Source organism: Rhipicephalus microplus, chromosome X, assembly GCF_043290135.1.
Source record: "Rhipicephalus microplus isolate Deutch F79 chromosome X, USDA_Rmic, whole genome shotgun sequence".
In the NCBI taxonomy this organism is placed as follows: domain Eukaryota; kingdom Metazoa; phylum Arthropoda; class Arachnida; order Ixodida; family Ixodidae; genus Rhipicephalus; species Rhipicephalus microplus.
The window spans coordinates 318963262-318977366 of NC_134710.1; the positions used below are offsets into that span (position 1 = coordinate 318963262).

General features: G+C 43.7%; 1 protein-coding gene across 3 annotated transcripts in view; it reads left to right on the forward strand.

Moving 5' to 3' along the window:
• The window catches only part of drosha (ribonuclease 3 drosha), a 277020-nt gene that overhangs the window by 234641 nt on the left and 28274 nt on the right, over positions 1 to 14105 (forward strand). For all 3 annotated transcript variants that reach the window (XM_037413695.2, XM_075879566.1, XM_075879567.1), the window contains 2 exons: positions 100 to 182; positions 4609 to 4715. In XM_037413695.2, coding sequence (XP_037269592.2) covers positions 100 to 182; positions 4609 to 4715 — 190 coding nt within the window. The remainder of the gene's footprint in view (positions 1 to 99; positions 183 to 4608; positions 4716 to 14105) is intronic.

Consider the following 14105-nt stretch of genomic DNA (forward strand, 5'->3'; position numbering starts at 1 on the left):
TTAATGCCAAAAGAGAAGTAAAGTGTATTTAGGCCGCAGAGTTTAATACATCAAAATTATCTTACTTTGTTTCGTACTAATCTTTGTTTTCATTTGCAGCTTTTCTTGGAGCGTTGTTTGTTGACAAGGGCTTGGAATACTGCAAAGCATTCTGCCAGGTGTGCTTCTTTCCACGACTACAGGTGAGCTGAAGGAGTTATTAATTAGTTGGGTCAACTGTATGCTTTTTTTAACATCTTTAATTGTGATTATAGTGAATGTACCACTCGTTGTGGGTCTCCTACCTTTTCCTTTATTTTTTTTTTCTCAAACTGTTGGCATAACGTGCCAAAGTTCAAATGTTTTCTCTCTTTTACTGTAAAGCTTAATGTCAAACCAATAAAAAGAGCCAGGAATACTTTTCACGGATTTGAAAAGATAATTTATGTTTCAGATGAATAAAGTGCTCATGATATCATACAAGGTTGATTATTTTACTCTACATTCACTTTGTTGTTGTTCCTGTTGTTAATGCATTGGACAAATAGAATTCTCAAAAAAAAATTTCTTTATTATCTTTATAAGTTCAATGCATGCACTGCTGTGAAAATTAGCTCATTTGCTTCTTACTGCACTTGAGCCTCTTTATAATGAAATCTTATATAATGAAGCATATATGCACCTATCGATTGATATAACTAAACATAATTTGTCTCCTGAATAAGAATATTCTCTTTTAAAAAACTGCACAGCAGATGGGACACAAACGTCCTATCTGCTGCTGAGTTTGCTTGAAGATGAATCCTTACTAATTCGCCCAGCTTTCTATGCTTGCTAAACATATCCCTGCATTTTTGTGCTAGCTATGTCACTTTGTGCAGTGTTTAGCACAGCAGTTCAAAACTCCGGCATCCAAACTTCACTCTTTGTCATGCTGCCGTTCTTGACAAGTAGCAGCCAGGAGTGCCTACTTATATGATAGCTTTTTTTTTCTATCCCTACAATATTGTGCTAATAAACAAGACGGATAGCAAGTGTCAAGAGCTTATTCAATTAATTAACATGTGTTGCCCCTTGCGAGGGCTCGTACTTGGTTATTGATAGATAAATAAACAGGTAGTTCTTTTGATCTTTGTTTAGATGCGAGTTCTGCTGTGGTGATGCGCTGGTACAGAAATTTAAAAACCTGAAGTGTTTATAAATTATCTCAGTGGTACATTAAGAAGCATTTGCTTTGTTTAAAGATGGACTTGCTATATTATTGTTGGTGGGCTTGCGCAGTTGCATATATGACATTTATGTCTTCTTGCTTCGAAGAAAAGCCTCAGACAGCTTGACGCAGCTAATTATGCTAAAAAAAAACTCATTCCTAACTTCATGATTTACCTTTGTGCTGGAAGCTTTTAGGAAATAAATTGGCTCAAGGTGCCCTGCTCAGCATGCTGTTTGCTGAATAAAATTATGGGGTAATTTGGGTTTACATAGGAAGTTTGACATTTCTGAGTATAATGCAATTTGTTTAGACATGCAAGGGGTGCTAATCAGTGCATTTTAATCAAGTGCAGTGAAACCTTGATGTTGCAGTAGTAAGGAAAATTGAGCTAGTCGGCATTGTCGAACAGTGCTTAAGAAGACAAACACAGACTGTTTAGCCTGTGTCCCTGTGTTTTATGCACCGTTGTGCAATGAAACTGAGATACATGATGAGGTACATACTTGTTATGACTGTCCATAGAATACCCTGTACTTCTAATCTCAGTATTGTAATGAAGCTTGTTTATTTGCAGTTTCAATGTCATGAAGTTTCGCAACTGCAGGAGAAACTTCGGCTGATGCCACTGGTCATATAGTCGAGTTGTGTGCCGTCTTTGCGAGAAAATTTTTCAGAATGTGTGTCGTGCGATAAACATTGGCTCTCGTAGTAGAGCAGCGTCTTTTCCAAGAGCGGCTTGGGTGCAAGGGTGCACCTCAGTGCTCTCTTCACCTTTGGAGTAGTAGAAGAGGGAACATTGGGAAACCATGGCCAGGGTCTCTATATTGGTGCATCGTATTGCTCGCTCTGCCACCAACATATTTCCATATTTCGCACCGCCCGTGCTGTGCATCAGAGGCCGACTTGGTATATTTGTTACTGCCGTCTGTCGGGTGACAAGCATCAGTAGCTGTACGGCCAATAGAACCAAATGTATAACGCTCTCACTTATCTGGCAAGTGATTGGATTCCCTTCAGAAAATTGATGTTGCTGACAGGGCTAGTCGTTCAAGTTATCTCAACGAATAGAATAAATGTCATTGCTGCTTGTTTGGAGATATAGTAGAGCTCACTTTCTATGATCTAAAGCTCTAAAGAAGCTACTCCAGACTCTGTGCAAAATAGAATAAAATCTCAGCAGAAGCAATCTGAACAGGCCAATTTACTGAAAATACAAGCTTTTTTTTTAAAAAATGGCAGTGGCTTAGCCCAGCTATGCCAGGATATACGTAGCGTTAGCAAAGGTTCAGCTGAATATTCTTAGCTTTCCAGATATCATGCTTACAGCTGTTCCAATGACACACACATGGTATACGTATTATGTGGAACATGTTTATTTATTTTGCCGGGCAACTACTTCGGGATCCGATGAGTTAAGCTTCTCCGCTCTACTGCACTGTTGAGCAGCATTTCCACTCTCCTTCTTCGTGGCTATACCACAGTGACAAACGCCAGTCAGAGGCTCTATCAAGCGGCTCCAGCACAGTGTCAGATGGCGACTGCACAGGGAAGGCGCGCGCGTCGGCGTCCATATGTCTACCAAGGCTATGACGGCAATCCTCTGGAAAGCGCACACCGGCGGCGGCGAGTCGCGCGCAGCCGCGACCGAGTGCGAGGGAAGTGCCGGCTCCGGTGCGTGACACCACTGATCGTCTGCGCAGCGCATCGAATTGCGCGCACTCCGGCGGCGGCGAAGTATTATTGTGCATGCGCAGACCAGTGCCACGCGAAATTGGCTCAGCACGGCCAGTGTAGCTAACGTTACAAAAGGGGCACTATACAACAGGTTTTAAACAGACTACCTACCTGTTTTGTAGCTGCTCACTGGTACTTGTCGCTACCAACTCTTCAAATTGGTGAGGATGTTTTATTATAAAACCAAGCCAACTTGCAGACCTCTGTTGAAGCGATGCATAGCAGCGTTTGAAATTCGGGATGTCAGACCAGGTCTCGCTCAATCCGATAGTTATAGCGCGAGAACAGAACGATGACAAAGAGACAAGAAGGACACGAAGGAAACGAGTGCTGTACTTCTTGTCTCTTTGTCATCGTTCTGTTCTCGCGCTATAACTATCGTCATGTAATACCAACTAGCCCAAGCTGCCACACCTCGCTCAATCATGTTTACATACCCGTGCAATATTCGGAAACAGAAAATGTGGCCACCCTAAAAGCTCATTGTAGTGCATTTCTTTGCCTTCAATACTTGTCAGATGTTTACATGATGCTGTGTAATAATAATAATAATAATAATGCTTATTTTTCATCAATAGTTTGATGAAGGACAGCTGCAGGTAAAAGCTGCTCTCCAAAAGAGCAGCTTGACAAAGGCTCACAGCTACCTTTTAGCACGACAGCAGTGGCAAACAATCAGCAATGTGAAGAACAACAATAACAACACCAAATAGATAAATAAATAAAAAATAAACAAAGATATAAAAATCAAGTCCAAATTTCAAAAATAAAAATAGCAACCATGATAATACAGTAACTGCAAAGAAATCTTAAAAACTAAACATGTGTATATTGCACAATTGAATCTGTGTACAGTGTAAAAAATCTATGCCAGCTTTCACATATTTATTAGGTAGGCAACGTAGGAACTATGTAGGATAACTTATCTGTGGAGTAGTTTGTTCTCAAAGTTTTTATTTTCCGTGTTTCTTTATTTCATGTTTCAAACAATGTAATATTTGGCTGCAGTTTTGAGAGGTTATACAAAAAATATCGACTTTCTTTCAATTCACGCCCGATTGCCAATGCTAACTTAAAATTGTAGAGACGATGTACGGGTAGTATTCCAGCCTGTTGAAACAATTCGCTTGTGTGAGCATCATACGGCAAGTTAAAAATGATTCTAATATACTTCTTTTGCATCAGGTACAGTTTTTGCAAGTTCGTGTAAGTTGTAGTCCCCCATACCAAGAAACAATAGGTAAAATGTGAATAGAAAAATGATTTATAAAGTAAAGAGTTCTACCTTGTATGGTAGAACAGTTTTGCCACTGTACACCATACCCACTACACGAGATAACTGACACAGCACACTGTTAATGTGTTCACTCCAAAGCATATTGCTCGAAAATGTAACTCCAAGAATTTTTATACTATTTTCAAGCTCAATATAAGTATCGCCATACTTGTGATGTATGTTTTCATTAACGGGCTTATGACTGGAGTTTTGCAAGTATGCTACAGCACTTCGGGTGACAGACTTGTAGAGGAAAAAGTGTTGAGGACTTTTCTCATTTTCTTCAAAGCTTTGGAGTACCGCATCATGTCACCCAGCAAAAGTTCTACTCACATCTGGATTTTCCAACACACTTTTGTCTAAGCTTGTGGACATGCATGGTGAAAACCCGTCTGTTTCTATGCAGGACTTCATTCTCAATCAGGACTGGAATGATCCAAAGAGTAAGCTGCAACAGTGCTGCCTCACACTACGATCCATGGATGGTGGCGAGCCAGATATACCCATGTACAAGTGAGTGAACCTGCAATTAGTTTTTAAACAATCTTGTTGAGATCACCAATCATGCTTGGCTAAACAGTTCTCTGATGGCTGCTTCACCTGAGTGTGTAGAGCTCTGGTGAACCAGATGGACACATCTTGTCCGTAACAAGCTCTATTTATTTCTCTGATAAAATAAATAAAACGAATTGAGACATAGCAACAATTTTAAAACAGAGGAATGAGAGAAATGGAGAACCTCATGTGAAAGGAAAACTGAAGGAATTCTAATACGAAAAAAAAAAAAAAAAACTCCACTAACGTAAAACCTTAGAAGGGGTGAAGCACGCAGTGATGGACTGGTGTTTCCTACTGAAATATGCCAATCGTTGCTAATGGGCAATGAGAGACTGAAGAGAGATTTTTTTTTAGCTATACACAAATGTACATTTTTATTTACAATCAGCCATCAGTTAGCAAGTCCCAGTTCATGTACATAATCTATATTTATTTCGCTCTTTCAACTTTTCTTGCTTGGGGTCATAATGAGGTTCCTGCTCTTCCATGTCGTAGATCGTGCCGAGATCAGGATGACTTTTGCCCTTTATTATAGCTGCTTTTTGGTCTGTTAAATGGAGAGCCAATGGCTCTTCAACTGGCTCTAATGTGAAATATGCAAAGACTGGGTGGATACATGTTCCAGGAATGGTTGTTGGTCATTTCCAGTCTCGGGAAATGCACCGAAGAGTGTACTGACACATCATATGTTGCATAATTCAGTCACTCTCCATGATGTCTACGTTGAAGTCAGCGACGAGCATAAAGGGTGCATTCTTGTTCTTTTCATCTTTCATCGTAATGATAACAGTGCAGAGCCTAGTCGTGGTAATTTGGCGCTGCCTGCTGGGCCTTCAGTTGTGGGTTGGCTTGCCTTCGCTAGCGTGCCGCTGCGATCTGGGCTTTGACAAGGCTAGGGTCAGCTTGCTTGCACTGCCGAGCAGCCGCTGCTTCCTGCGAATGTACGGCTACAGTGGCCATGTATCGTCACTGTCTCTCGCGAGCGGGGTGCATTCTCATTTCTTGCGAGCTGGTAGTTCAGCGTCCATCACAGAAACAGCGTTTGTAGGGCCAACATGTGCCGTTCGCTCTCTCTCTCGCCACCCTGCAAGCATTGAGGTGGTGGTGCCCTCCCTTATTTTATTTATTTGTTTGATTTGCATGCACAGATACACAAGGACACAGAGGAAAGAGGGAGAGAGCAAGCTGGCAACTGCTACCTGCAGGGGCACAATGCCTACTCACTCTTTCAAGAGGAGGGAATAAACAGAGGAAACAAAGAACTGGCTTTAATCAAGCAAATTGATCGTCGCTACAGCAGAGGAGACATGCCGAGACACTAAGGGGCTTAGCTCCTTAAACGGGGGCTTAGTTTAGATGCACAGATCCACAGTCTATTTCTAGTTAAAGAGACCCTGAAACAGTTGTAATGATTTTGTACACACATACATTCGGCCAGTAGACCAAGTACCAAGGGTTATTTACAGAGTGGTTTAGGCTCTCTTCATAAACTGTAATTTATTACAACACTTTAACAAATCACTGCAGATCACTGCGACTCAGCTAAACGTGTTTTCAACCACACATTCACAGTACAACATCCACAGGAAGCATGACGTCATGCAGGCTGCTAATCTAATTGGGGTGAGTGTCACGAATCTATCTCTGGAACACTTGTCAAAGATGTATTTGAGAGAAACTGGAGGTGCGCGTGGAAAGACAAACACACTTTATACCCTGAATTAACAAAACCAATACACAGAATTCACGTTTAAGCACTCCATAACTCAATAACACTCAATAACAATCCACGTACATGGTCAAACCCAAACTGACTGTAGCTCGATCTAAATTCGTTACTTGCCCTAGACGCTAGTCCTAAGCCAAGGTGGCATCTCAACAGTGGAATGTCCTTACAGTTTGCCGCGTTGTGACTCATTGTCCTTAGTGTCTCGCAACACTGGAGCCTTATGCCTTTTTACATCGCCTTCTACAACGGGCATGCCTGTTTCTTTTTTCCCCTCTTCTCTGTATCTAAGTACACAGGCAGACTTTTCTACTGACTTCGTCTTACAATCCTCTGCTTTATGTCCTATTTTTTGGCAATTAGAGCACGTTCCTGTCTTCGTTGGGGCCATTCTTTGTACGACAATTGATGGCAATATGTCCCGGCCGGTTGCACAAGAAACATCGCTGCTGTGCCCTGACGTTGCTCGTGGGGACCTGCCCTCTAATCTCGCGCTCTGTCACATCACTTTCACCGACGCCTTTTCCAAGATTTTCTCACTTCTTGGGCCTTCATGAATTGTTAGCCCCGTCGTGGTGGTCTAGTGGCTAAGGTATTCGGCTGCTGACCCACAGGTCGCGGGATTGAATCCCGTCTGCGGTGGCTGCATTTCTAATAGAGGCACAAATGTTGTAGGCCCGTGTTCTCAGATTTGGATGCACGTTAAAGAACCCCAGGTGGTCGAAATTTCCGGAGCCCTGCACTACGGCATCTCTCATAATTATATGGTGGTTTTGAGACGGTAAACCCCACATATAAATCAATTCATGAATTGGTCGGCCTGCCTTGCCATTTCCTCTATCGTGCCCACCTTTCTTTCTTTGAAGAATATGGGCAACTTGCTACTGCAACAGTTGAAAAATTGCTCTTCCACTACCTTGTTGCGGACGCCTATTTATGTTTTTTCTGTGTCTGACAACTCCATCCATCTATCAAAGTAGTTGGACAATCGGCAGACTAACTGTTTGCCAGTCTCTGACTTCTGAGGCTTTCAGACCGGAATTTTTCACGAAAACCTTCGACGGTTAGTTGGAATATTCTGAATAAAGTTTTCTTTACCAAATCATAATCTAATTAATGTTGGGCTGGCATGCAGTCAAACACATTCACGCCTTTCCCACGAGACACAAACTAAAAGCATTGGCCGACTCCCTCTTCTCCCAGCCTTGTCCTACCACAATCCTCTCAAAAGGATGCAAATAGGCATATAAATCGTCCTTTCGCTTATCAAAGGGTGCCATCAACTTGCGCGGGCAAATCTTTTAAAGGGACACGAAAGTGAACTATAATGTCGAAGTTGAGGAACCTCGTAGTGTTACGTTTGTGCTAAGGAAAGGCCTATTTTGAAATAAAATCGCGTTTTAGCGCTCCGCATCGGGTTAGCGCACTTCAAATTACCCACCTCAAGAAGCGGGGCCGACCGGACTGACTCATGTCACTGATGCCATGCACAACATTGCCCGGCTTTACTGCGCTAGTAGCAGCTGACCGAAAACAGCGAGAGCCACAGCAGCAACAAGGGCCATTGATCAATTTCTCGCCATTGGCTTCAAGATTGCAGATGCTTGTGTTTTAACTGCACCCTGCTAGATGGCACCACTTGTCCCGTGTAACCACGCGAAAATTGAATTTTTGAACCACTCACGTCATTTCCTATACAGTCAAATCCCGCTACAACAAAACTGACGGGGCGCGGAAAAAATTTCGTTATAGTGAAATCGAAAAAATATATAGCTGTTCTGAGCTAGCAAAACAAAATGTTTATTCTCAAAATTCAAAAAATGTCCGCTGCTTCCTATTCTTTCCCAGCAGCGTTACGACGTGATTCTCACCCGCGCAGAGCAAGGCAATGGTGAATGGCATGCTAAAACAGCGCCTAACACCGCTTTCATGAATGAACCAAACGGTTGCATTAACACGTTAACACCAGCAGCTGTCTGCTGTCAAAGTGTATCCGACAATGCCGAGATGGAAGCAAGGTATCGTGAAGCGGTGACTTTTGCCTTATTCTATGCCATTCTTATATACATCACTCACAGCTAGCTGATTTTGTTGATAATGTGGACGAACAGCCACTCTGATTAGTTACCACATTGGCCAAGTGCAAACATAATGATAAGCATCGGAATCGGAAAAGGCATCGTGCCGCGGTTGCACCCAGCAGCTGCAAGAAGAAAACCATGAACTGAGCGACTGAGCTTCAGCTTCGGATCGTCTGCGGCGCAAAAGCAAGCCAGTGGCAAAACAAAATCATGGCAGTCTTATTGCCATCGCTATCGAGAAATGGCGGCGCCCATGCTTACTGAACAGCGGCGGTTTCTGGTGGTGCCAATGTGTGTTTTAGAATTTGTTGACGCATTTTCAGGCTCTGAAAATGCATAGAAATGTTAAAGATTGGGTTTACTGCATATAAAAAAGTATCTGAGCCTGGAATTGCATCGTGAAATTTCGTTGAAGCGGGACGATTGAAGAAAAGGTGTTCATTGTGGCAACAATATTCATGCATTGACACTTATGGACCGCTGACGGGGAATCGGGAATTTTTCGTTGTAGCGGAAATTTCGCTGAAGCGGCATTTGTTGTAGTGGAGTTTGACTGTAGTAACGTCTGGCGGTTCTTTTTTTCGTGAATCAAACAGAAACAAACAAGCAGCATTTTATTGGGTCTCTCAATGCTCAGAAGGTTCTTTATTTAGTGCAGTTAGATCTATTACGAGTGATTCATTTTAGGCTGATGTCATCAGGATCATTTCGGAAATGTCCTACTGTGGAACTTGTGTTCTTGTGCATTTACTTTAATTTCTTGGTAAGTAGGGCACTGTTGCTGATAATATTGTCGTTTTAGATGTTGTCATACATTGAGCTTTCACTCTGACGTAAATGGTTATTTGACTTAGAGGCCTGGGAGTAGGCAAGCTGGCCGACGCTGATCAGGGGTATTCGCAGCACTGGCGTCGTTGTGTGAACAAGCATTTATCTCTGCTAACCTCTGCTTGAGCTCAAGGATTTTCTTCTCGCATTCTTGCTGTTCATGCTTCCTCTCTTTCTTGCACTCATGCTGTTTGAGCATCCATGCTCTTCGGGCGTACGCTGTTGTTCTCTCTGGTACACGGTCTCGCATTCCTTTTCTTGTCATGCTAGCTCCCATTCATGTTCTTTCTAAGTGTTCTTGAAGGACTTTAGCGTCTCCTCTTTGGTCATCTCCAAGTCTTTGGCCACGGCTGTCGACTTCTCATAATCCATCCTGCAACCCCCGGCGATAGTGTAACTGGGCCGCACAATGAAAAAATCCTGGCTCAGGCTCGCCAATTGATGTCGTGAATTTATCTCGCGAGCGCTTGCGAAGGATGGATTTGAGAGAAATGGGAGACAGGCATGGCAAGACCAACACACTTTATACCCTGAATGGACAAAATCAATGCATAAAATCCGCGTTAAAGCACTCAATAACAATCAATAACAGTCCGCATACATGGTCAAACCCAAACTGACTGTAGCTCAGTCTAAATCTGTTACTAGCCCTAGCCGCTAGTCTTAAGCCAAGGTGACGTCGCAACAATTAAATGTCCTTGCAATTTGCCGCGTTGCGACTCGTTGCCCTTTGCTGTGTCTACGTTTAGAAGATGCCTTCTGTTGTTGACGGGCTGCTCCACTTCTTATGGTCATTATTGGTTGATCCTGCCGAATGCACCGCACGTCCTACTGATTGCCGGTGTCCCGGTCCTTGTCTCGATCTTCAGCCTTGCTAGGCTTAGCTCGTCATGGACTCCCTTGCTGACGGGTCCACTCTGCTACCTAAATGGTGTGGGCTGCTACCATCCCGGCGCATAGTGGGGTAGCTGCAAATTCATTGGGAACTGCTAGTCAGGGGTGCAGCAAGTCCGGGCAGCCTCACTTGGGACCTCCGAGGTCAACGGCCACTTCCAAAGCCTCTCACGCTGACATCCTTCAGAACCGGGTGGCTATGATGCTCCCGTCGTTGTAGCGTTTCTGGTTTTTTACATCTTCGCAGCTCAAAGCCCCAATGCACAGAGCCAGCTCATCCTCTGCGATTTTTTCATCATGGCTCGGGTCCCGTGCCACAAGCCTTTTGCCAACCAATCTCCTGCATCAATGTGGCTGTTCCACCTGTCCTCTGGTGACTTTTTTCTCCTCATGCACCGTCGCCACGATTCCACGTTTGGCATGTGGCTCGTGCCTCTCCATTATTCATCACAGTGAGGAATGTGCGTAAGATCAGCTGGTAGAGTGGTGGCACCTGTTGGGGCAGATATCTACCACTCCGCGATCTTTGACTCTGTTGCCAGATGACACATGTGCTGCCGGGTGCTCTAGGCTATGATGTCAGGCCTCTTAGTAGGCTATGATGTTAAAATGTACTGTGTAACTTCGATGATATGTGTCCCCCGGTTTCGCGACGACCCACATTTTACGACGAATCGGTTGGGTCCTGGCAAAATCACCATAGGAATAATGTATCAAAAAAACCTTGGTTATACGATGCAGTTTCAGATTTCGTCCAAAAGAAAAAAGAACGTCTTTACTCGAATCAAGCGTGGACCAGATATTCACGAGGGCAAAATATAAACTTGTGTTCCCCTAGGTTGATGATTAGAAAAGTAGAGAGCGAGGCAGATGTCTTCTTAGAACGGAAAATTTATTCTCGTGGAAGTTCATGCGCTTCTACACACGCTGCAATTGCGTGTGCGCATATCTGGGGTCGTTACCTAGTCAAGCTCTATCCACACAAAGTAGCTCCAGCCGGCCGAAAAGCTGATATTTTCACATTTTCGGTCCATGAAAACATTTTCTGGTCAACATACAGCTGATCTCCTGCCTTTGTCGCACTCGCAGTAACTAGTTTGCGGACGCATAAGGGTGCGATGCAGCTGTTTTCACTGTGAAAGATTACTTTCACTTGACGTCGACGTTCATACTAACAGCGGGACATCACTAGTTGCACTTCACAAGGCCACAAATTACAACATGCATAGCTCAGTCGCACACGAAAGCATTCTACGCACACTCCTGGTTGGTCACCATTATGTGATAGCAATGACACTGCGTCCGACTCTTCTGACGGGAGGTTATCGGCAACCCGGTTCGGTTTCATTCTCACGCGCAGGCAATTTTCGGACTCTATTTATTGGTAGAAAAATGCGCGTTGGATTCAGTTCTTTTTAAACTTAAGAATAGAGATTCGGTTGCACCTCTTTCAACTAAGTTAAGTTATGCTGCACTTAGCTGTCACTGGCAAGAATAATATAATCTACCTTTCTAGCAGAGGCACAAGGTCGTGTTGTGGGCTTATTCAGGTGGTCTATACCCATTTTTTGGGGCAAGACTGAGTGTCATTGCTATATTCTCAATTTTTCGATTATATGACGCCCGGATTATACGACTTTTTTGCGTGGTCCCCTGAAAGCTTGATAATCGTGGTTCCACTGTAGTTACTGCGAATCTCTGAGTCTCGGAGGGACTAATTTATTTGTAGACTACTTAAGCTGTAGTGGTTCTCGTCGCTGGGTGAGTTGGTTGGGTGACTCGTCGCTGGGTGAGTTGGTTGACATTAAAGTGATACATACTAGTGCAAACAAAAAAGACAAAGTCTGCTTTCTCATACTTCTCCAAAGTGCTTTATTTATTTGTTTCCACTAATATGTATCCCGTAGTCTACCAGTTCTTGAGCTTATCGTGGTCAGTAGTATTTTTGGACAAGCTTTCATTGAAAGGATTTCATGAGCTGACATATAAAATAGGCCTGTTAGTAGCTATAGGCACATATAATGACTATTTAAACTTTTGCTTCTTTAGCAATGTTTACATGAATGTAGCAGAAATATTTCACACCTTTTACTGTGTAATAAAAGGCTGTGAAACAGCATGTATGTGTTGTTTATGCCATTTGAATTAACAAGCTGAAACTTGTTGAGTGTTGTTTAAAATGGCATATGGTTCACTGGCAAGAAGTGAGGCTTAAACATTACGAACGACATTCATTTTCAGCTGTTTTGATCGATTCCTGGCTGCAAGTGCCCGTGAGCACGGACTTGCTCGTGGCAGGAGGCGCTTCTTCTTTTTCGGTTTGACCTGGCGCTGCGTTTAATTAAACATACTCCCGGCCCCCAAGTCACTAGTTTAGCTTGAGCGAATAAAGTTTTTGTATCGGCCTTGTGATAACAACCACTCGCTGTTGTTGGATCTTGCACGAACGGACATGGTCATCAGCTCCTCTGTAGGCTTTCAGAACCCTTGCAAGTTTTCACATTTGTCGGGATAATTTTTCTTCATGGACTATGACGATGTCTCCTGCTTTAACTTTTTTGGTGGGTCTAGAACGCGAAAAGTGCGCTGATCAAAGTTGAAGCATATATTCTTTTGTCCACCAGTTCCAAAAGTTTTCACTTAGCCGTTTTCTGTATGCATGCCGTCGTAAAGCTTACGTGCGCGTTATATTCATTGGCGTGTCATTGCCGCCCTGTGGTAGCACCGTAAGTTTCCTTCCAATAATGAGGTCTGCTGCGGTTAACGCACAAGGTTCCCCGCTGTCAGACTTTATGTAGGTGAAAGGCCTCGAGTTCACAACTGCCTCCACTTCCGATAGCACAGTAGTCAGCTCCTCAAAGTTAAGTCGAGCTTTGCTGAGAACCTTTCTCAGTGGAAGCTTGATAGTCCAGACCAGACGCTCCCATCATCCGCCTCATCATGGAGCGCTGGGAAGAATAAACTTCTAGGTGATCCTCTTGTGACCCAAGTATGCTGATACGTCCTCTTGGGAAACCATGCGACAGAGCTTCTTCAAGTCTCTTGACGTGTTTTTGAACGTTCTTGCATTGTCTGAATAAATTATGTGAGGGAGACCCCTTCGTGCTACAAAGCGTCGTAAACACATGAGAAAGGCTTCTGACGTCAGGCTCGAAACCAGTTCCAGGTGGACTGCTCTGGATGTAGCACATACGAAAAGTGCTATGTGGCTTCATTTGCTCTCTGCGGCCCCGGTTTTAGCCACAACAAAGAGCGGTCCTGGAAAGTCAACTCCAGTGACTTCGAATGGGTTCGTCGTTGTCAAACAATGGCGTGCTATAGGAGCTGTCGGAGCGTCGCCTGGGCTTATACTGAAGCATCTGCACGTATAGCATCCGTGTATCAATTGCTTCACCAGTGTTCGTGCCCAGCAGATCCGATATTGCTCTCCTAACTGTGACAAAGTGTCTATCATTCCTTCATGTAAAGTTTCGCAGTGTGCTCGTACTGTCAATAATGTGCAAAAGCGATGATCGTGCGAGAGGATGATTGGGCGTTTTACCTCTTCAGCTGCTTCAAGGTGTAACAAGCGCCCACCGACCCGAAGGATACTGTTGTCATCCAAGAACGGGTTGAGGTCTTTGATTATAGAGTCCTCCTTTGCACTTGTGCCTTTCCGAATTGAGCTTATTTCTTCTCTGAAGGATTGTTGCTGCACATGCCTGATCCAATAATTTTCAGCTTCAGCAATCTTTTCAGCTACTAGAAATCCAGTGTCCGCTGCCATTTTCATTCGGCAGCATTCAATGAATCTGAATACCCAGGCCGTGACCCTGA